Below are 23,994 nucleotides of genomic sequence, written 5' to 3'. Positions count from 1 at the left end.
CTTCAAAGCTGTGAAATAAAAAAAGTATTTCCACTAGTTAAGTTCGATGGCAATTGTTGGAGGGATGTTCAAGTGTATGTAAAATTAAACTCTATCTTCAAAGCTGCGTGTAAATGCTTATTGGATTTAAACTTGAGCATATTATTTATTAAATCATTACTACATCAATAAGTGACACTTATGTAACGTGTAAAGAATATAAGTATCGACTTATTGGACCTCATCGGACAAGATTATCGTATTACAATTTGTGAGTGTAGTAAAAACTAATTATATTTATTACTTAACTGACGTTTTACAATTTATTGGCTGCTAGTATAAGTTTGCGGCTAGTAACTAAATACATAAGGTTACATAACTAACTTAAAAATAATTTATTGCTTAAAATAATAGATCATGAGCTTCATAATCGGACGTCGAGGCAGAATACGAAATTCCACCCGTATCAACTCGATATCAGTTTTGTCAGTGCCGCGCTCTACTTGGTGGAACCAGCTGCCCACTGAAGTATTTCCGAACCAATGCGACTTAGGGCTCGGCAATTCGAATCAAGAAAAGAGCATACTAATTCTTAAAAGGATGGCAACGCACTCGCAAGCCCTCTGGCATCGAGTGTCCATGGGCGGCGGATGGCTTATCACTTTACATCACATGAACCTCCTGCCCGTTCGCTCCCTGTTCTATAAAAAATAAAAAGTACAAAATAAAATATAATATCATGCGTGAATTAGTGATTAATAGTAAAACTTTGTACTCATTTCTGAAAAACAAGCTTTCGTGAAAAAGTTATTTACTACTTTAATAAAATAACCCAAAAGGAACTTGGCAATACCCTGGCCTGTCTTAAGTATTTAACAAATTAATACAAGTGTTAGTAGGTACATATGTAGACTATGTTGGTGGCGTTTTATTTTGTTTTTCTAAGAAGCTGACCTTTGAGAGTTGATATTATATACAAATCGGTGCCTATTCAAAAATAGTAGTTCTTCATTTAATCAACTTGAGATGATACTGAGACTTGTTAAATGTAACCTTGACACTCGGATTACGTTGAATTATGACTATGCTATTTTGACATTAAAGTTTATGAATAGGTCAAGTTATATGTAAAGTTAGTGATGATTATTTACATTGATGCACTGCCCACAAGATTGATATTGTTTATACTTAGAATGAGGCATGCATAAATATTCGTTCTAAGTTCCAAATAGAACAAAGCAGTCACTGTTAGTCTAGCGTCCAAACATTCGATTCTACCGTTCGAACCCCGACTTTACTTACTATGCGCGAGGGTTTTACGGTGAAGAAATACATCGAGAGGAAAACATTATGGCAAAAGATCAACGACATTCAAATATATAACTGAGGGCATAGAGTCAGGTGGTTCGCCTGATGTTAAGTCATACCTTCTAGATCAGGTATGGGCAACCTTTGACATGTTGAGGGCCAAGCTTAAGCGTGAAAATACGTCCGCGGGCCGCGTTTAAAAGTACTAAGTGCATTATATAGTAGCGATAATATTTATTGTGAAAGATATAAGAAATAAGGGTGTAAGAAATAATACGTCAATTTTAATAAAACATCTTAAAATTGTCGTATTATTTAAGAAAAAGAGAGATTTCAAGAAGTACCTACTTGGAGAAGCGGGAATCAGATTTTTTTAAGTAGTAGTTTTAAATTCTTAGTATTATTTGTTGCTTTTAAATCTCAAATTTCAGTGTTTTTATTTTATTCTATTGTTTTTTTTTTCAATGTATCTTTGTCTTTTAATGCGCCTGCTTGTTTTCTGTTTTTAATACATAATTTATTAATCTATGTAATCTGTTTTTGCTTTCTGTATTGTATTACATAGTAGGTATTTTGTATATGAAACATACACATGCACATAAACTAGGCATTGTAAGTTATACACAAAACCGGAGAAATAATCGCTTTATTAATAACTGATGTTAAAATTATGGAAAGCTGCGTGTTTTTTATTAGTTTGTTGGTTAATGCGAACAGTGTATATTTCTTAATGAACATTTAATGATGTATGTTTCACAGTATACCGTACACAATTATTTTACACCGGCTTCGTGATTGATTAAGTAACGTCCTGTTGATGAAGCTGGAGATCAGTCCACGTGGAACTGAATGATGGAGTTTGATGAGAAGGTTGAAGATTGTACTGTCTGTACTGTTAACAACTGACCAGTTGACAGGTCATAAATAAAAAAATAAAATAAAATAAAAAAGCCTTTTTATTTCCTACAAATATACGCTTACTTATCTAATTAAAATTAATACCATCTACTATATATATATCATATTTACTACTAGATTATATTTACTATTACATTATTTTTTTGTATTATTAGCTAGCTTGGTTAGATTTTAGTATATTTAAATAAAATAATTTGTAGGAACCCCATTATTGGGTGAAGGCCTCCTCCAAAGATGCCCATTTGTCTCTGTCTGCCCATTTGAATCGGTGGTCTGACGGATAGTTTAAATTCAGGGCTTCAAAGTTATTGAATAGTTTTGGTTGGTTGGATAGTATATTGTCGATCTCATTTTTGTGTTGTCCATTTGGGGGGGGGGGATCGTTGAAGCATGTATTGATGATAGTTAAATTGTGTTCAAGTGCGTAGTCGACAAGTCTCTGTCCTCTATCGTTTCTTTCACCGTCCCCATGTTGATGCAGTATTAAGTATTCACCTTCTTTAGGAGCCCCTACATTCGCATTAAAGTCGCCCATTAGTATAATGTTCTTATGTGTTATTTCCATAGCTTTGTCGATAGTTTTATAAAATTCCTCTATTTCTTCTTCTTTTGCGGATTCTGTGGGTGCATATACCTGTATAATGGATATCTTAAATTCGTGAAGTATTAAATTTAGCATTGCCACTCGTTCTGTTAGGCCGATGGAGCTTTCGATGTTGTTTTTAAGAGACTTCTTAATGATGAAGCCCACTCCAAATTTACCTGGTGTACTACCAATGTAGCAGAATATTAAGTTGTCATATTCCTCTATTTTATTACCAAGTCGTCTGATCTCTGAGATACCGATTACGTCATAATTGATTTTTTTTGTTGCTTCATTTAACTCCAAACAGCGTTCATGTGAAGATAGGGTCCTGACGTTGTAAGCTGCGATTTTTAATTTGGTTGTGTTTTTGTATTGTCTGATCACTATGATCTGACAGGTCATAGTGACAATAAATAATTATTCTAAACGAATTGAAAAAAACGTGCAAAGATTCGCTAAGCTTTCTACGTGTGAATATTAAAAAAAAACGTAACTAAATTACCTAGTTAGGTACTTTTATTCCTAATGTTGCGCGAAGATAACCTTTAAAGATGTAACCAGTGTCCTAATCGTTGTCAAAAGTTAGAATTCTAAACGCGAAAAAACTCGTTTGTTTTTAAATTATTTTATCACAATATTATTGCGTGCCAATTAAAACCCAGTTTGTTATCTTATCAACATATTTTTTCCTTAAATTTTGCGAGTTAGTTTTTCCGAGGTCTGGTCAGATAGATTAAGTTTTATCTTCGTTGCCCTCCTTTCCACAATAGTCCAATAATAGTCGTCTCCACAGTAGTCCGATGATAATGAGCTACTAATTTCGATATTATGGGCTCACAAAAGCGGTTGTAACTTGGATTTGAATAGAACACTAATCGAGAATCATTAACTCACACAGAAAAAAAGAAATATTTGATCGAAATAAGATTTAAGTTAATTTCGTGTTTGAGTTTCGACTTTAATGTAAGCAATTAATTATTTATATCACGTACTCCATATCAAACAACCAATTGTAGACAATAATACATCAATTAGAATACACGTCTCCATACTAAACAATCCAACTTATATTAAAATCAAAAATGAGATGAGTATTTGAAGAAATTATAACAAAGAAAATTGCAGAATTAATCCCGAGTTTTATTAGATTTTCATAAATTTGTTTACATATTTTTTAAGAACTCTTAACAAAGTCTTATGAGATTATTACAAATAAATTTTAAGCTAACTTATCTTAACTGGACGGTTATTAGAGAAAAAATTAAAATTAAAGAAAGACATGAAAATTAATTACTTACATAAAATCTATTGTAAAATAAAGAGCAACACTTATTATTATTCTTACGTAAAAAAATTCAAATATTCACAAAATGCTGAATATTTGAAAAAAATATTATTTCTTTATTATAATTTTTTGTTGAATATTAAATTCTTTCTTTTATTATACATTACATTCTCAATTTTATTACACATTTAACAAAAGTTCTATATGTTCATTTCACAACCATACATGTCTATTTCTATTGATAGATTTAAACGTTGTAACTTATCGATTAGTGGATGCTAATAAGAATTAATATTGTAATATTATTTATGATTGAAACTAGCGTTGCCTATAATACCCCGTATTCCTCAAACCCAATGATAAGATTGTAAGACATTTTTGTGTATGGATCAACCATCTGTAATTTCTTCTTCCATACAAAAAACTATTTTTTTTTAATAGTATCTTTATTTATTAGGTATCAAGAGGGGAATATAATATTAATAATATTTTAATATTATATTCCATATTATAATATTTTGATCGTAAGCATATTCCGACGTTTCCTGTCATGAGTCGTGCAAAAGGAAAACCGCCAACAATTCCCACTCAAATGTTAAGTCGTTATCAATTATTGTTGCCATTTTAGTACATTTAAATAGCAATTGTTTACTGTTCATGTGGTATTGACGTAAGTATATACTGATAATAATAAATGATATAAAAGCCGACCCCTTGGCACGGGAAGTTCTCATTCCAGTTTTAGGAGTACCGAGAAAATGTTTGGGAAAATATTACCTAGTTACTGTTATGCTCGTGACGCTCGTCAAGAATGCATGTAAGTAATAATTATTATCTTTAAAAAATATTTCGAAACTTTTATTTAGATTTTTTCCTCTTGTTGCATTTGTTAATAGAAATACATTATTCCTTTATTTTTTCTTTAAAAGTCAGTAATATAACTCATGAAATTTTATTTAATATTTCTTTTTCAATATAAACCTACAGCGCTTAAACCGGTAAAAGATGAATCGACACTGCTGAATGAATTGACACCGCAAAATAAACCTACAGCGCTCAAGCCGGTAGAAGATGAATCGACACTGCATAATAAATTGACACAGCTCGATGAAGGTAAACTTTTTTTTTAAAAGTAGTTATAGTGAAATAAAATAAAAATATTTTTAAGTCTTTCGCGCCATTATCTACCAAGAAAAGAAAGGTACTGCGCATGTGTTGTAAGCGAACCTTACTTAGATAGATATAAATATACAAACGATAAGTGGATTCTAGTTTATTGCTAATTATAATTAAACTACATTGAATTAGCAAAATATATTTTAAAAATGTTAAAAGTGTTGAAACTAGTGTTTTTCTATGATATTTATGTGTTAATATTGTTATACTTTTGCGATAAAGAATACTAAAAGACAATTTTAGTTCTTACATGATTGTTGTAAGGCGAGAGTAGAGCAGTATTTCATTCGCTTCGCTTATGTGGCGTGCGCTATACTTCTTCTTTCATTTTTTTTCTTAATTTAAACTCAATAAATAACTCATTTTGAATTTATAATATTTCTGTTGCACAGATCCCCGTTACCCAGGACGTTGCGCCTTCTAAATGCTGTCTCCGATACTATCGACATATTTGTATGTTCGCAGAGTCAATTCACAGTAGCGATATTGAGTATATTATGTGTCTAATTTTTATGTACATTATTACCTATATTTAATTAAATGTTTTTCCACATTGTCGTATTGGCATAGGCTGTAAAATAAATAAATAAAAAAAAATTCCGAGATATTGGCTGAGACACTCAGCAAATTGCATTTTATTTCTTTTCGTTAAATTAGCAATAAATAACAAAATTTTATTTATCTATTTATTAATAAATATAACTAATATTTGATTTTTTTTTCTATTTATTCAGATGATAAACCTATACTTAGCAACAGATATACACCGGAGCCGCCTCAACGTCAAATAATTCGATATCTCAGCTGCTCTGACTTGCATGAATATTCACTGGCGGAAGATACCATTCAAATAAGTAATCTCATCATTGTGGCCGCGGAAAACCCTTGCATCATGAAAGCGTCGAAAATTATTTTGAATAACAAAGATTTTTCCGGTTACAAACATGCTTATTACATAATTAGAAAGAGAATAGTAATGGTTTATAATACATCCGAAGGACCAGAACAATATTATTACATAGTTGGAGATAATGTACTTCTATTTAATAATATATTTTCAAGGCCTCCTTCAAAAAATTAAACCTCCTGCAATTAACACTAATTTAGTGCTAAGTGCAGGTGGTTTAATTTTTTGCCTATACTGTATACCTACTGTTTGTGGTCTTATATAATTGAAGGCTCTAGTTTAATGACTTGACAGATCGTAAAGATACAGACACAAGCGTTAAGTTCGGGGGATTTTCCGTTTCCATCAAACCGACTTCCTTTCGATTCGTTATCAGTCACCAGGATACGAGTTGCTGCGTATTCGTGGACACAAATCAAATACATTTTAGAACGCTGTGACTTCATATCCCGCTACTTTATGAACTTGAAGGAGGCCTTGAATATATATTATTAAATAGAACTACATTATCTCCAACTATGTAATAATATTGCTCTGGTCCTTCGAATGTATTATCAACCATTACTATTCTCTTTCTAATTATGTAATAAGCATGTTTGTAACCGGAAAAATCATTGTTATTCAAAATAATTTTCGACGCTTTCATGATGCAAGGGTTTTCCGCGGCCACAATGATGAGATTACTTATTTGAATGGTATCTTCCGCCAGTGAATATTCATGCAAGTCAGAGCAGCTGAGATATCGAATTATTCTACGTTGAGGCGGCTCCGGTGCATATCTGTTGCTAAGTATAGGTTTATCATCTGAATAAATAGAAAAAAAATCTAATATTAGTTATATTTATTAATAAATAGATGAATAAAATTTTATTTTTGACGTGACAACGTCTTATAAATTGGTTTGCCGGGTGACACTTCAAGAAACTGCGTTACGCTCCGCTCACGTTATGCGCTCACAATGAGAGCGAGTGAGAGGCACGCGTCCCTTCCACTCGGGCATGGTTAGCCCGCCTAAGAGCGAGAGAGACAGACATAAAAAGTGAAAGGCACGCGTCCCTTCCACTCGAGCACAGTTCGAGATTCTTTGTATAAATTAATGTTTTAATATAATTCTTTGTATAAATAAATGTTTTAAATTGTTACTATTATTTCATCCTTCTTCCTACTATACGAATGAATATTCACATTAAAATTATTTTACCACTCAAAGTCGTTGTCACGTAAAACTTTCGCCCGTATACCGACTTTACAGGCAACCAATTTTTTATTGCTAATTTAACGAAAAGAAATATAATGCAATTCTCTGAGTGTCTCGGCCAATATCTCGGAAAAAATATTATAAATACAAAATGAGTTATTTATTGAGTTTTAATTAAGAAAAAAATTGAAGAAGCGAATGAAATACTGCTCTACTATCGCCTTACAACAATCATGTAAGAACTAAAATTGTCTCTAAGTATTCTTTATCGCAAAAGTATAACAATATTAACACATAAATGTCATAGAAAAACACTAGTTTCAACACTTATAACATTTTTTAAATATATTTTGCTAATTCAATGTAGTTTAATTATAATTAGCAATGAACTAGAATCCACTTATCGTTTGTATATTTATATCCATGTAAGTAAGGTTTGCTTACAACACATGCGCAGTACCTTTCTTTTCTTGGTAGATAATGGCGCGAAAGACTTAAAAATATTTTTATTTTATTTCACTATAACTACTTTTAAAAAAAAAGTTTACCTTCATCGAGCTGTGTCAATTTATTATGCAGTGTCGATTCATCTTCTACCGGCTTGAGCGCTGTAGGTTTATTTTGCGGTGTCAATTCATTCAGCAGTGTCGATTCATCTTTTACCGGTTTAAGCGCTGTAGGTTTATATTGAAAAAGAAATATTAAATAAAATTTCATGAGTTATATTACTGACTTTTAAAGAAAAAATAAAGGAATAATGTATTTCTATTAACAAATGCAACAAGAGGAAAAAATCTAAATAAAAGTTTCGAAATATTTTTTAAAGATAATAATTATTACTTACATGCATTCTTGACGAGCGTCACGAGCATAACAGTAACTAGGTAATATTTTCCCAAACATTTTCTCGGTACTCCTAAAACTGGAATGAGAACTTCCCGTGCCAAGGGGTCGGCTTTTATATCATTTATTATTATCAGTATATACTTACGTCAATACCACATGAACAGTAAACAATTGCTATTTAAATGTACTAAAATGGCAACAATAATTGATAACGACTTAACATTTGAGTGGGAATTGTCTATCTTCTATCAAAAAGGTAGAACTTTAAATTGGTAATATTTTCCCTTAAAGAAAAAACTAAGGTGTTTTCTCGAGTAGTTATGTATGTTAACCATATAATATGCGTTTTTTAATCAATTGATGATATGAAGTCATCTTTTTGTATTAATTTACATACTGTTTGGTAATCCCCTAGTTTTAAATTAGCTGGCAACATGAACTTATTAAGTTTTTTAAGGTTAAGAATGAAGCGATATTGCCCATTTGATTTCTTTACTAAGAAAATTGGTGAACTTGAAATGGAATATCTCTTTGTTTGAAGACTTCAATAGCCTGAATCCTTATTAAGTCTTCCTTTCTTATTAGAATCATTTCGGCCTGAGTAAAACTATTGTTATGAGGTATTATAATTTGGACTGGATTTCTGAAAAAATCTAGTGAGTATCGCGATACCCAAGTTAAGATAATTGGATGATCTGTAATAGATTGCCATATGTCATGAAAAAAGGGGTAATCTGCCCACCTGGTAATTTATTTTCGTCTTGGGTGATTGTTGTAAGTGGGTTAGCGCCTCTGATGCAGTGGTGGTCCCGGCTTCTTTACTTGTGGAGTCTTCTTCCCCCTTCTTACATGATATTGGTTCTCCTTGTTTCTACGTTGAGGAGGGGCCCGCGAGTTTAAAACCTTCTGGTTTTGCATGCATAGTCGGGGTGATTGGTTAGTTCTTGACAAGTACTGAACAGATTTCTGTACAGCCTTTATGGTTTTTATTCTTTCTGTCAGACCATTACCAAAAAGCAAATCATCTGGGCTCCCCTGTAATGAGTCTTTCATTTGTTCGTTCACCACACCTTGGAGTAACCTTCTTCTGCCAATTGTTTGGGTATAAATGACATCATATAATACCTTTGCAGCATCATTTATATTCTTAATACCTTCCACCATGTCTCCTTTTGTTAAAAAACAGTGTAGTCCTAACCCAATAGCTGCTAATGCTGCAGAAATATTCTTATGGCGCGATTTAATAATAACATCCCTTTTCTTGGCTGGGTCTGTTAAAGCATGTAGCAACTCCGGGTTTAGTTTTGGTGGTACCCTAGCTGGCACATTGCTAAAAGGTAGTAGTCCTTTAGTAGAGGACCTCTGAGCTATTTCAGTATGGATGGTTGGCCCAACGGTTACTTCCGCTTCCACGGTCCCCATAGCCACCAAAATATCCACATCAATCTCATTAGATTCACTACGCACATCGGCAGAAAGCCGTTCGGAAAAATTGTTGGTACATTTTCAGTATGCATGACAGTTGGATGGTCATCTTGAACCAGGTTACCTTCATTTTGAGCAGATGGTGAATGTCTTCTTTTAGGAGACAAACAAATACTTTGCGACTGGCTACGTACACTTGTTGGAGATATACATGTACGCAGGGATCGGCATACACTTGACTTCTTCTACATCTCTCTTATCTACTCAACAATTTGTTATTGTATTTACAACTAAGAATTTTAAATTCAAGATTTTCAAGAGAAATTTGACGCCTTCCGCCCGGTGGGGAGAAAGAAATATTTCAGAACGGGCTCAAAGTCAATAGTAAATTTAATAGCACAATAAACCGAGGTACTTAAATCTTTCATCAATATAAAACATAATTGTTCTAATCTAGTTTCGTTACAAAAAATGTTTGGAAAATACAATTTTTTTCCATGAAAAATATATATTTTTTTTAAAATTAATATTCCTAATATCCCTTCGTGTGGTGCGGGACTTTATTTTACATATATGTACAAACTTACAGTTAGAAATTTCCTAATATATATCTACATACACAAATACATATATTACTACATTTTTATGGAGTATTGGGGGCCCGTCTCTCATCTGCTACGCTCTTGTTGCACTGAGTGACACATCCAGTGCCGGATTAGCCAGGTAGCAAGAGAAGCAAATGCAGCAGATACCCCCTGCAACATACCCGAATATAATAATTCCCGTAACTGTTATAAAGAAATATGAACTTACATCAGGTCTCCTGCCCGTTTGCCCCCTGTTCTATAAAAAAAATAGCAGCATAATGTATCTTGCTTCGCTTTCACTTTAAAACCTAAAACTCGATTTAGTCACGTTTATTTAAATAAGTAAGTATACTATTAAAAATAAGTAGGTACATATTTTACAAACATTTTTGAATATAGTACGCTTTCAATAAGTATAATAAAAACTTACTTCATGATGATTTGCTTTGCTTAACATTGAAAGTGTTACGAGTGAGTTTTGTTTTATTTAATACCCTAATAATGCCCTTGAGAAGGGCCCTCTTAATATAATTTGCTCCAGGCCCCGCGCTGGCTAAATTCGACACTGAAAAATCATCTGAATGAAAAATATTATATAAATTACAAAAAAGTAAATTCGTTACACGTGAAAAGCAGATTAAATAAAACAAGTTATCTAGTAAAGGGTTTTTTTAATGGCTTTAATTTGTGCCAACTGGGCGCAAGGTACTTCGCCAGTGTCGTGTAGATGGAGAAGGCCTAGTAAAGGTTAAAACTAGTCCATATAGCTAACCGACGGCTTGATACAAGTCGTTTCGTATTGCCGTAGGCAGTTATTGTGTAAATGATACAAATTATATACACTTCTATGTTTTGCATATTATGAACGATCATTATAATTTCGTAATGCCTTTAAATTAGGACGTAAGCATTGGTAGTGATTTTTGAAGCTAAAACATATGCTTATAGGTTTTTGATACCTCATGGTATTTTCAGACATGCTTCTGTAGAATCGGGTAAGAATTTCTTTCAAAACATGCTCAATAAATTTCTCGAGAATCACCATATAAAATATTCGATTTGAATGCAAAAAGTTCTTATATGACTTACTCTAGTCATGGTGTCCAGAGAAGGCAAAAGATTTATTTATTAGGTTATTAATAGGATTCTGAAGATCTAAAGGACGACTTTTTAAAATCCTTATTTGCCGTTTATATCTGTCCATCTGTAAAACCAAACTAGGAGTTCAGGTAGGTTATCTCCCAAAAATATGGCGAGGGGGTCGATGGCTGGCCATGCGTCATACTCGTGAACGGGTGCTACTTGTGGTGACTGGTCGTACTTGAATTCGTGTAGGCGGTGATATAAGTTGTTTATACGCAAATACGTAATTTGCGTGTTGTTCCTGCTGATAGAGGACAAATCTTTGTTTTAAATTTATTTAATTATTCTTTATTACTCAAGATATCATATGGAATATGGTTTAATGGTTGCAGCTCCTTACAAACATTGTGTAAAAAAAACAATTAATTTTTTTTTAATATTTCTTTATTTTGACGTTCATAAGTGTACATTATGTTACCTTTATGAATAAATGATTTTTGATTTGATATGATTTGACCTCTGATTCTAATTATTGACGAATATGAGTAGGTATAACAGAATAAACGCTGCTGACTTATTCTGAGCCTGATATACATATATACTGTAATGTACTGATCAATTTAAATAAATGCGTTGTTGAGCGCCTGTTGGGTACTACATTGTTAATGTAATTATCTTATAAATTATATGAAATATAATTGTACTTAATTCTAATATACCTAATAACTAACTTTAAAATGTAATAATTAAAATATATTATTAAAAGGAGTCCCTTTAGGCGGCAAGGTTCCGAAGATACTGACAGCGTTCTCCCTTTGAATAGCTAGACTTATTCTTTGTCCAAGGTCTCCTGTGATGTCGACTAATAAATAATCTTATTATTTTTTTGTCAAATGTTTATTTACCGTAATTGTCATGTATTGAAGAGATATATTGCAATTTAACACATTAACTGCTCTTTTCTCGGATCCGAGGGGAGCGGGGATATAGTAGCGATGCCGCCGACTGGGAACCGTGCGAGCGTCCGTTAATTTTTTAAACCATTCCTTCCAAACTCGGATCCGAGTATTCAGCACTATTTAATTGAATGTATTTTTAAAAAATAAAAGTAATAATATACATTCATACATATTTTTAAACATTCATATTTACTTAATCAAAATTCGCCATTAAAAGTATTGGTTTCCGGCTATTAATTTAAATCCATTGCTTAAGTATTCCATGTGTTAACGTAGAAAATGTATTATATTATGTGATGTGGTGCAATGTATAAATAAAACGCACAACGGTCATAATGAGCTTATAACTGCGCAAACTGAACCTACCACACCATAGTCCATACTGTATAAATAAATATATTTGAATTAATAACCGATGGAATCGATTTATTTTCTACACGTTATTTACTCCACTAGACCGCTTCACAACGAAAAAGAATTATTTTGCAAGCAACCGGTAATTCACAACAGTAACAGCTTCGCTTTTTACGTGTGAATATTTTAACACAATCAAACTCCTCAAATATATTTCATCAACATGCGAAAAACATATTACGACCAATAACCAAAAAATAAATGAGTCTGTTAAAAAAGTACGAGGCACTGTCGCAACGACTCTAACCGCATTATATTTATGTTATCAAACGTTACTAAACGCATTGTATATTACAAAATATTTAGTTACATCTATTAATTTTGTAATACTATCGAACAACGACTCACATCAATAGCTCTTGAATCTTTTTACAACTTTGCGAAGGTCATTATGTTTTGACGAAGTATTATAAAATAGTCTTAAGTAGTTAAGCATTTTCTTGGAATAATGGTACAGTCGGCGATAATCCAAAGGTTTCTTTTACGTAAAACAATTATTGTATGATGATGGTATATACTGGTTGGCCATATACTTCCTTTAAAATTAAATATAATGATCCAAGCAAAAAGGACTCCAAAACTATGTTCTATGTTCACTATGCTTTGATTCTAAGCAAAAGCGTTTATGTGGTAAAAAATATTATTAACAGTTAAAAATTAATTCGAGTGGAGATGTCGCGATCTCGAAGGTCACGATGGGTGGGGTCAAGTTGGATCTGGTATCGTTGAAGATGACACAGTCACATCCGAAGCCGCGTGACCGAGGGCTGCGGAGTGCGGACAATATGGCTTCTTCCACCCAACTACTCTTTTTTTGTGAGTAACAATTATATTTGTATTGACGCCATTGGTAAACCGTGGGTTTATCTTCAGGACCTCGGAATCCTCTCAGTTGTATATCGGATGTTATTCCATAAAATATTTATTTGTTGAAACTGAAAACGTTTCCTGGAAAAAGATATATAGAGAAGGTTTAACCTCAAATAGCAGGTGCGTATCTGTTTTTAGTTGTAAAAGTGTTTTGCAAGATTGAAAGTACTTAATTCTATCACTCCTCTTTCACTGTGCAAAGTATCCTGCTATGGAACTCCTTACCACTTGAAAGCAGACCAGCTCAGTCTTTAAATTGAATTAAAATTATTATTTTTTATCATTTTTCTTCTGCCTCTTAATTAACTACTTGCATATATTAATTGTGACTAAATTTACCCTTGGATTAGCTTTAAAATTTTTGTTTATACATATGTATTATTTTTTAAGATATTGGTATAGTTTTGTTAGTGTTACATGTTTTTAAGTTCTTCTTTATTAATTATTTTATGCACTTTGTAGAAACACCTACAAAGAAACATCTTTGTTTTATTGTTCCATATTAGGGTTGGCTGGAACCCATTTTTTCGATAAGGCCGCCCGTTGCCTAAGAACTTATGCAACCTTGTTTATTATATGTATATTGTATATGTTTTTTTGTAAATAGTAACGAAGTGTAAATAAATAAGTAAAAAGATAATTTTCAGTGGTTAACGTTAGGATTTTAATTGAATAAATACTGACTACTGGATTTATGTACAAACTTTTAATTTTTTAATGGTTTTTCATTACGCATAGAAAGCTCGGAGATTAGAAGAATAAACCCGTTTACTCTGTAATACCATCTGTTGATATTTAATCACTTTTGTGTGTTTAATGTGTTTTATTAATTAGGAAAAGTTAAAGCCCTCTATTTTAATTGCGAAAGAATATGTGTTTATAAATATATTCATTTAATTTGTCAAATACGAAGACGACTATTCTTTATTTAATATATATATTCGCTGCCACGAACTTTTTATATTTTAGAATCTAACATTTTGATTTATTTAATATAATTACTTTGATATATCTGAGATTTATCCGTTTATTCTTTTTTCTGTTTGTAACAATTTGCTTGCAATAAATATAATAATAACTAAGTCTAAATTATTCCTTGTAGCATTCATCTATCTTTACAAAAGACACACACTTAAAAAAAACTACAAAAATACATCTGTTTTCAAAGGACCTCGTAGAAAGAATAGGCTTCCTCCAACTTACTCCACCTCTCTACCTTGAGCATTTTCTTTGCAAAAAATATATACACATATAATAATTAATCTAAATTAAGCGGTAATATTTTTATTCAAACTGGTCTTGTTACATTAAATTGTAATGTAACAAGACGGACATGCAAATATTTTGTATCATTAAACCTCTTAACTCATAATATGATAAAGCCTAAAATTATTCTTTAACTATCTAATCCCAAACCGGAAGATATTTAGACCTGCTAAAAGTTAGGAAAACTTTTTTATATCCTTAAGCTTTTGATAATTTATGACTTGGCGTTTTTTTACGAAGATATCGCTCCAAAAATATTGCAAGGTCAGTTCGCTACATTTTTAATTTGTGATGACATTTAGATTGTGACATTGAAATATGTAACCTTATTGCCTTGAGAGCTTTGATGCGGTCAGCGGCTGTTGATTAGAGCTTTTAAACCACGCTAACATCAATTTGATTGCTTTGTTTTTTTTTATATCTATAAGTGTGTTATAAAATATCGTTAGTATGACTGTTTTAAACTCGTATCTCCAATCAATATTTATTACGAGATAAGTCGATTTTTAGATAAAAAAATACCCAAAATATTATGTAAATTTTAATTTTATTAGTCTTATTATACATAATGATTTTTATATTCAAGTTTTATGACATAATATATAAATCATACAAGTTCTTAGTTTAGGTTGATATAATATAGAATTTGTAAAAACACGGCAAATTTATAAAGACAGGCTTATGTGATGTCTGCGTGTTCTCGATAAGTCTAATACTACCATGGAACTGCGATATGATTTTCAATTCACTTGCTTTGTATAATTTATTATAAATTTTGTTGCAGTGTGCGTGTATGCTTGCGCCTTTGTTGAGGGGATCCGTCTCCGTCCCACGACGAAAAACCCTGCTGCTGGATTTAGGCTATCTGCTGAGGAGCGAAGCGCCACAGAGAGCCCACTAGCAGATAGAACAGTGACTCTTCAGAAACATGTTGCAGTTTCCGCACCGGTTCAATCCACAGGTTTGTTTGTATTTGTTTTCACAGTAATGAGGTGGAAATCCGTCTATAAAAACCTTCGAATTTCGAAAACCAGTTTACAATAACTTTAAATTATAATGGTCTGTGATGTCACTCGCGTAGATATCGAACGAAAAGCTAAGTCGGACTATAGGTATATTTTGGTAACATAAAAGTTTTATTTTACTTAAGTTTTTAATTACTTCCTTTCAAATTATAAGATGCAGATTCATTTATAATCTCGTTAATATAGAAATTTTCTTTAAAACGAATATAATTTATCTAATACATATTTAATTTTGTAACCTTATTACTGAAAAATGACCAACATTACTAAATTTAAAAATTCTTGATTTTAAGTACGTTGTTAAAAATTTTAGCTTGATTATAAATTGTTAAAAATAAAAACAAAAATCAAAATACAAAGCAAAGCCTTCTTCTAAAATAAATATTGGAGAAGAGATTAATTTGTAGAACTTCAGTCTCTCATTTTTATTCAATCATCAGGAATTTCTACAGTACACGCGATCACATTTCTGGATAATTTGTCACACCTTGGGTTATATTATTGCATTTTAATTTGAAACTATACGTTATATTGCCTATGCCGGCAGAAAGCTGCATTTCCATTGTCATGACAGACATAATATAATCGGCCAGTGAAATAGGTCCAGTAGTTTATGTGTGAAAACTTTACAAACATATCTACTTACAAAAACACAAATGTTTATATTGTTTAATACAAGTAAAGATTAGCATATATATCAAAGTTTCTCAGTTACCGGGAATTCAAAGGTTTTAATATTGTTAATCGATTTCCAGGGTTTCTTTCTGACGCAACTACATCGCCTGCAGTAACACCATGGTTTCTAAATCCCATTAGCATCAATATTCCTATACGTAAGTGGTACGAGTAAAATTGGATAATAATTCAGTGACATGAAGTTAATACATGCATGTTTTTTACAGCAAACCCTTCAGCAGGGTCCATACCAGTTGTGTTGCTGCCTGTGCCGGTGCCTATGCAATCTGGTAAATATTTTTCTCTCATTAAATTGCCGTAAAATGAGTAGCGTCCTTAACACAGCGGTGTTTAGACACACAAAGTTAAAAATACGGCTAGGAACGTCTACGAAACCCTTAAGCAACGCAAATATTCTAGAAAAAACAATGAAAATCTTTATTAAACACAATAACAGAATATTTAGGTAAAATAAAGAGCCCTCGCTCCACACTTTTCCCTCGTTTGTGGGCAGCCAGACTTTTCCTTGGATCCGATCCGATTTTTTTTAATAAAAATATTATTATGTATACATTTATACATATTTTCAAACATTCATATTTACTTTCAACTAACAAAGTTCGCCATATTTTTTTTGGTTTCCGGCTATTACTTTATAGCCATTGTTTAAGCATTCGATGTTTTGTTTCGTTGTATAATTTTGAAGTTGAGTAGCGAAAAGGTTTCCTATAGGATATCCTAATCTGCTAACATCTTTTGCTTTTTTCAGAGTGTAGAGCACCTGCACTGCAGACGCCCATCCACCGCCAAATTTATGAAAAAGCAACCCCTGTAGATCACACACCCCAGCTAGCCCCTGGTTATGTAGAACCTGAAGAAATCGACCGAACTAACCCACCACTCACAACAAACTGTAAGGAAGCTACACATAATATTTTGAGGGCATAAGCCCCCAGTGTAATATTTAATTTAAATATTATGTCTTAAAAACAGCACCAACACATGAAACAACCAAGCCACTGGAGTTCCCTGGCTATGTGGTAGCAAAAGAAATCGACCAAGGCATCAACATCCCGCCGCTAACGACTAACTGTAAGTTATATGAATAATTTTATGAAAAAATAATTCAAATATTAGGCCGTTTAAGTATTACGTAAGCAGATTTACTGTAAGTAATGTATCACCGTCCTCTTGTCAGCAAAAGAGAGCGAAGCTCTCAGAAATAAACGTATGAATTTTTTACGAATTCACGAAAATGCGTTTCGTTTTTCTAGCATAGACAAGGTGTGGGTAATATTTGTAAAAAAGTAAATACTTACTGTTAATGTAATCGCCAAATAATAAAATCAAAGATCCACCCATCCACCCTATAGTGCTTAGGCTTACGTCATATTTAAACAACCCCTAGAATGTAATGATTAATATGAAATTATACTCTAATTTGCTTATTAGTCACGTCCGAAGAGCTCGTGCAGTTATTCCTGTCACAGACTCCAAGAGCACCGTATCTGCCGCCTTTATTGCTATCAGCACACGACCAGACAGTACGGCAGGTCGACGCCGGACCATCACCCCAAGCCACTGAGGCCCACCAACCATCTCAGGCGGCTCCAGTTTCTCTTCCGCCAAAACCTAGCTTCTCCAGTTCTCTTCAAATTGAGGCTGAGCTTAGAGTCCCAAGTTCTGACTACACCGAACCCTATAAGCTATGGTAAGTAAGGTTCTATAAATAAACTAATGAATCTCACTTTTTTTTGTATGGCAGTAGTTTTAACTTTATGCCAGTCTCAAGTAAATGGTAAGGAATCTACACGCGCAAAAAATGAAAAAAATACATTTTTATCACAGCGCTTGTTTTTAATAATGAACAAACATTTGCAATAAAATAATATTGCTGATATAAATTGAGATGTAAGCTATCCTATCTTTTAAGTTAGATCAAACTGCACACGGTGTGTACAGTTTGAACTAACTTAAACATGTCGGACAAACAAGGTGATACGTAATTTATATATATTAAAATAATAAATCAGTGGCGCTACAACCTCTTTAAGTCTTGGCCTCAGATTTCTGAATCTGTTTCATGATCATTTTAAATCTAATAGGCAATTAGGTGATCAGCCTCCAGTGCCTGACACACGTCGACTTTTTGGGTCTAAGACATGATGTTTTCCTTCACCGTTCGAGCAAATGTTAAATGCGCACATAGAAAGAAAGTCCATTAGTGCACAGCCGGGATCGATCCTACGACCTCAGATATGAGAGTCGCACGCTGAAGCCACTAGGCCAACACTGCTCTTTATATAATATATAGATATATATTAAGATATACGAAATGTGCAGGTTTGACGGCGGCAGCAAAGCATCTCGTGTAGAGTTTCACGGCGGCTCAAGTGCCACCTATCGTACCTTCTCCACTGAGGGAAAAGTGGAGCGCTTTGAGGTATTTTGATACTCATAATTCTTATATGCATTCAATAATAAAATGTATACAATTTAATGAGATGTTATAATGACTTGCAGGTGCTTTTTTTACTACTACTAGCTACTACTTATAAATATTAATTGTGACTCAATTTACCCTTGGATTAGCTTTAAAATGTTTGTTTATACATATGTATTATTATTTTTAAAGATATTTGTTGAGTTTTGTTAGTGTTACATGTTTTTAAGTTCTTTATTAATTATTTTATGCACTTTGTAAGAACACCTGCAAAGAAACATCTTTGTTTTATTGTTCCATATTAATGTTGCCTGGAATCCCTTTTTTCGATAAGGCCGCCCGTAGCCTAAGAACTTATGCAACCTTATTTATTATATGTATATTGTTTATATTTTTGTAAATGGTACCGAAGTGTAAACAAATAAGTAAAAAGATAATTTTCAGTGGTTAACGTTAGGATTTTAATATAATAAATACTGACTACTGGATTTATGTACAAACTTTCAATTTTTTAATGGTTTTTCATTACGCAAAGACAGCTCGGAGATTAGAAGAATAAACCCGTTTACTCTGTAATACCATCTGTTGATATTTAATCACTTTTGTGTGTTTAATGTGTTTTATTAATTAGGGAAAGTTAAAGCCCTCTATTTTAATTGCGAAAGAATATGTGTTTATAAATATGTTCATTTAATTTGTCAAATACGAAGACGACTATTCTTTATTTAATATATATATTCGCTGCCACGAACTTTTTATATTTTAGTATCTGACATTTTGATTTATTTAATATAATTACTTTGATATATCTGAGATTTATCCGTTTATTCTTTTTTCTGTTTGTAACAATTTGCTTGCAATAAATATAATAATAACTAAGTCTAAATTATTCCTTGTAGTATTCATCTATCTTTACAAAAGACACACACTTAAAAAACAATTACAAAAATACATCTGTTGTCAAATAATAAAATGTATACAATTTAATGACATGTTATAATGACTTGCAGGTGCTTGTAGATAGATCAAGTGAGGCTAACGTTCGTCGTTGCGCCCGCGCCGAGCCAAACCCATCTACCCCAACCGACCGCATTCCACCAGGACTCCCGGACATAAGGCAGTTCGAATTCGAAGGTAATTTATATGAAGGTTCAGTAATTTCTTTGCAGCTTGCAAATCTAGTTGTTTTTGTATTGTGTTGACGCTCAACATCCAAGATATTTTCCATTTCAGATTGAATGTTTATAATAAAAATACATGAATAGCCTCTCTAGCCTATCTCAATACATTTTTCACCAACTGAGATAGACATTTTTAAATCGATAAAAGTCTGCCAATAGCCAATCGACGTATTGTAATAGCCATCTGTCGATCCAAGCTATCCATGGTACCTTTGTATGAAAATCACAGTTCAACTGTGCCCATATCCTATCTTAAGATTTTTTGTATCTTACATCAGTTTTATAAAATTAAAAAGCTATTTGATAGGTTTGAAACATAGATCGTATATTTTAATATTATTTGTACGGTTTTATTTACATTATATGGTTTATACTGATTATGAAATATGAATGTAAAGAGCGAAGAGATTGCTTTCTATCCATCGCCAAAAATGGATTGTCTTCGTAGGGTCTGGTTATTGGGATTCAGATAGGAGATCGATCGACTGTCACAATCTGATTTCAGATTGTATTTAATATGAGAATAATGTGGATACATTATTGGGTTCGTTACATTCGTTAAGTTGAAATTCTAATACTCTTTATTTCGTATTCACAGGCTACGTAGAAGTAGAAAATAACGCTGTACCAGTAGAGCGGTGGGGGCGTATAGTAGCAGGTGCAGAGGGAGAATTAGGCGCAGCAAAGAAGGAAAGACTTACAGCCCGACATGAACTGCTTTTGACACGCACAACAACCGGAAACACAATACCAATCCAGTAAGACACTCTTTTAGAACTTTTTAAAATAATTGTTTTACGTTTGAAGGCATGAAAGGATGTCACCTAAAAGAATTAGCCGTAAAAAGGAAATGTCTGTGCTGTACGGGTCTGACTAGTAAAACTTGATGACATGATGGCGATAATAAGAAGAGAGAGGAAGAGATTTTGTAATAGATAACCTCAGATATCTATAATTAAAATATAATTATAATATAAATAATATCTATAATTTAAATATGTTACAACATAATTAAAATAAATTGTTAAATGCTCTTGTTTATAAATATGATGATGATGTTTATGAGGTTTATACTTCTTCATGTATTTCCTTGTTTTCTACAGATACACCGTCACTATGAATAGCTCTCAGCTGGGAGAAAATTTCGATTTTTATCAACACAGATACCTGGTCGTCAAGCACGTCGAAATGGAACAAGATTTCTTTAAACCAAATATAGGTAAAGTTCTGTTTAGCGTTTCATAATTGTGAAATAATAATGGTGCCTTTTCAATTTTGAATCCATGAACTATCTCTCCAACTACTTACTAATATGGATATATGAAAAGTCTCTATTGAATATAGAAATAATGGTAGTGCGTTATATTATATTGATCTTATTATACAGAGGAATTGTGCGACCGCGTCGAGAGGTTGGAAAATGTAAAACCAGAACAAATGGCTCGTCTGGAACCGCTGCGCGAGTTTACTCAAATGCCTGCGCGCGACACGCGATACGATCAAATCTTCGACAAGTAAGTGAAGCTTATCTCCAATACTGCATTTTTCTGTGTGTGGACCTAATTTCCGTACTTAGAGGCCCATTTGTTCCGTTGTTCGTTAGGTCCTGGCTAATTTTTTTTTCGTGGGGAAATGCGTTACGCATATCCTTGCGCTGCATGGTTGCCTGATGGTGAAGAGTTATGTATGGGATTCACTGCTGTGCATATCCACTAAAAACCCACGGCTCCACCAGCAATCGCCCAAGGCAGGACACAATAACAGCGTAGCCTTGTTCGCATCCAGGCACGCTAATTAAGGCAACCCAGATCCTTTCAAAATCTTAAGTTTCACGGTGCAATATACTACGAGGATTTCTATTCCTTGCTTGGTTGACAACAATTATACTTACAGGTTTAAGGCAAAATATGGACGCGTATATAAAGATGCTCGCGAAGAGGCGGTTCGTAAAAGCTCATTGGTAACATTCGTACGTTTCATCAACTCCGCTAATCGGCAAGGTTCGACTGCTCGTTATGGTGTGAACAACTTCTGCGATCGTGTCGATGCCGAGTTACGACAGATGCTAGGAGTCGAGATGCATCCTGGTGACATCGACAACGCTGAACCATTCCCGTACTCGAGGCGAGAAGTAAGCCGCCGGGAACCAAGGCTTCCCGATCGATTTGATTGGCGGCCCCGCGGAGCTGTGTCACCCGTCAAACGTAAGTGTCCTTTCAGACGTCTGCTTTGCAACAGTCGCCGATGAACCCTGCATGAACTTTTTTGTGAAACAGGACAAGTTCACTGCGAGTCATGCTGGGCGTTTGCGGTTAGCGGTGCGGTCGAAGGAGCTCTGGCGTTGCGTACCGGACAGCTAGTGCCACTGTCACCACAGAACTTGGTTGACTGTGCACATCCATTCGGAGGGCGAGGCTGCAAGGGTACCTGGCCTTCTCACGCATATGAGTACACGAGGGAGCGCGGCCTTCGGGCAGATGAGGAATACACCTACACGGATTCAGTCAACAAGTGCCTCGAAGACTCCGTTCAGCCCGTCACCCGCATATCGGGTCACGTCAATGTTACACGCCGTAGTGTTCCCGCACTCAAGGTGATTAAAATACTACTTTACCATGACAAATTGGTGATTTAGGGCCTGTTTCACAATGTCCGGATAAGTTCCAAATAAGCTATTTGTTACTTATTTGTAGGATAAACAGTATTTTTGCGTTTCACGACTGTCAGATAGCGCTATTTCTCATAAAATTCCAAGTATCTTATTCGGAACTTTTATCTTTCGAATAATTTATGTGTTGCATAGCTATTTGGCACTTTATCCATACATTGTGAAACAGGCCCTAAAAATTATATATTTCTCTGACTCATCTGAGTTTCATTATTTTCTTTTATTATGTTCAGATTCCATATTTTACTTCAACTCATACCGATCGTAATATATAGTACCTATACGTAATATTGATAGATTGGTATTACATGAAATGTATGTATCACAGGTGGCGATAAAACAGCACGGGCCGACCGTCGTGATTATAGATGGGCTGAACAAGGGTTTCATTACCTACTCATCAGGTGTACACTATGATGAACGCTGGTATGTAATACAGGACAAATAACATACTAACAGTCGTGTATCACATGGTTTAACCAAACCAATTTTCCACAGCGGCAATGTTCCAAGACCGCTGAACCATGCTGTCCTGGCGGTAGGATGGGGTAAGCGTGAGGGAGAAGAGTTCCTAACTGTCAAGAATTCGTGGGGCGCCGATTGGGGAGAGCGCGGCTTTGCAAGACTTCAGTCACGATCTAATACGTGTGGTGTTCTCAACATGCCATCATACCCACTTCTCCATCGTCAGGACGTGTTACGCAAAGATTTGAAGAATGCGAAGAATGCTCGTGCAGAGGAGTAAATATTGTAGTTTTAAAGTGAAAGTGTGTCATAGTCGAATAAAATAATATTTTTATATTGTTTCTTTTCTATTCTGAAATTCTAAAACAAGATATTTCTTCAAAAGTTATCTGATGGATATACTTATCTCAGGAAATAGTCGCGAACCTTGCCTAAAAACTATATTTATTTATTGTATTCATAATCTTAAATAGAAAAGAAGTTGGTGTGGTGAAATGACAAACAGGACATAGTTTTTCTGTTCACCAGGACTTGGAACATATTTAAATAATTAACATATAAAGGCTACTATAATGTAGGTGAGTATTAGAATTTTCTTGATCAGGGCAGCTTACTTAGAAAGACGGTATATTTTTGCATTGCCGCCTATCCTAAAACCTTATCGCATCTACAAAGAGTGAAGAAGTTAGGTTGCGATTACACAGCCGCATCTCCAGTCCACTCACGCGTC

The 23,994-nt window shown here is 33.6% G+C and overlaps 1 protein-coding gene and 1 pseudogene across 1 annotated transcript; one reads left to right on the top strand and one right to left on the bottom strand.

The window, feature by feature from the left end:
* Positions 1-5,475: 5,475 nt before the first annotated feature.
* LOC123689194 lies at positions 5,476-9,367 on the bottom strand (annotated as a pseudogene).
* Positions 9,368-13,362: 3,995 nt separating this feature from the next.
* LOC110996405 (counting factor associated protein D) lies at positions 13,363-23,598 on the top strand. Its single transcript, XM_022264059.2, has 16 exons — positions 13,363-13,487; positions 15,592-15,768; positions 16,588-16,665; positions 16,735-16,797; positions 17,277-17,420; positions 17,501-17,599; positions 17,960-18,218; positions 18,851-18,950; positions 19,961-20,084; positions 20,730-20,889; positions 21,235-21,350; positions 21,519-21,645; positions 22,025-22,335; positions 22,408-22,724; positions 23,128-23,225; positions 23,298-23,598. The coding sequence occupies exons 1-16, from the start codon at positions 13,367-13,369 to the stop codon at positions 23,542-23,544; spliced, it is 2,541 nt and encodes an 846-aa protein (XP_022119751.2). The 5' UTR covers positions 13,363-13,366; the 3' UTR covers positions 23,545-23,598.
* The last annotated feature ends 396 nt before the right edge of the window (positions 23,599-23,994 follow it).

This window comes from Pieris rapae, chromosome 5 (assembly GCF_905147795.1).
Source record: "Pieris rapae chromosome 5, ilPieRapa1.1, whole genome shotgun sequence".
Taxonomy (NCBI): domain Eukaryota; kingdom Metazoa; phylum Arthropoda; class Insecta; order Lepidoptera; family Pieridae; genus Pieris; species Pieris rapae.
This window is presented reverse-complemented; position numbering and strand designations above follow the sequence as displayed.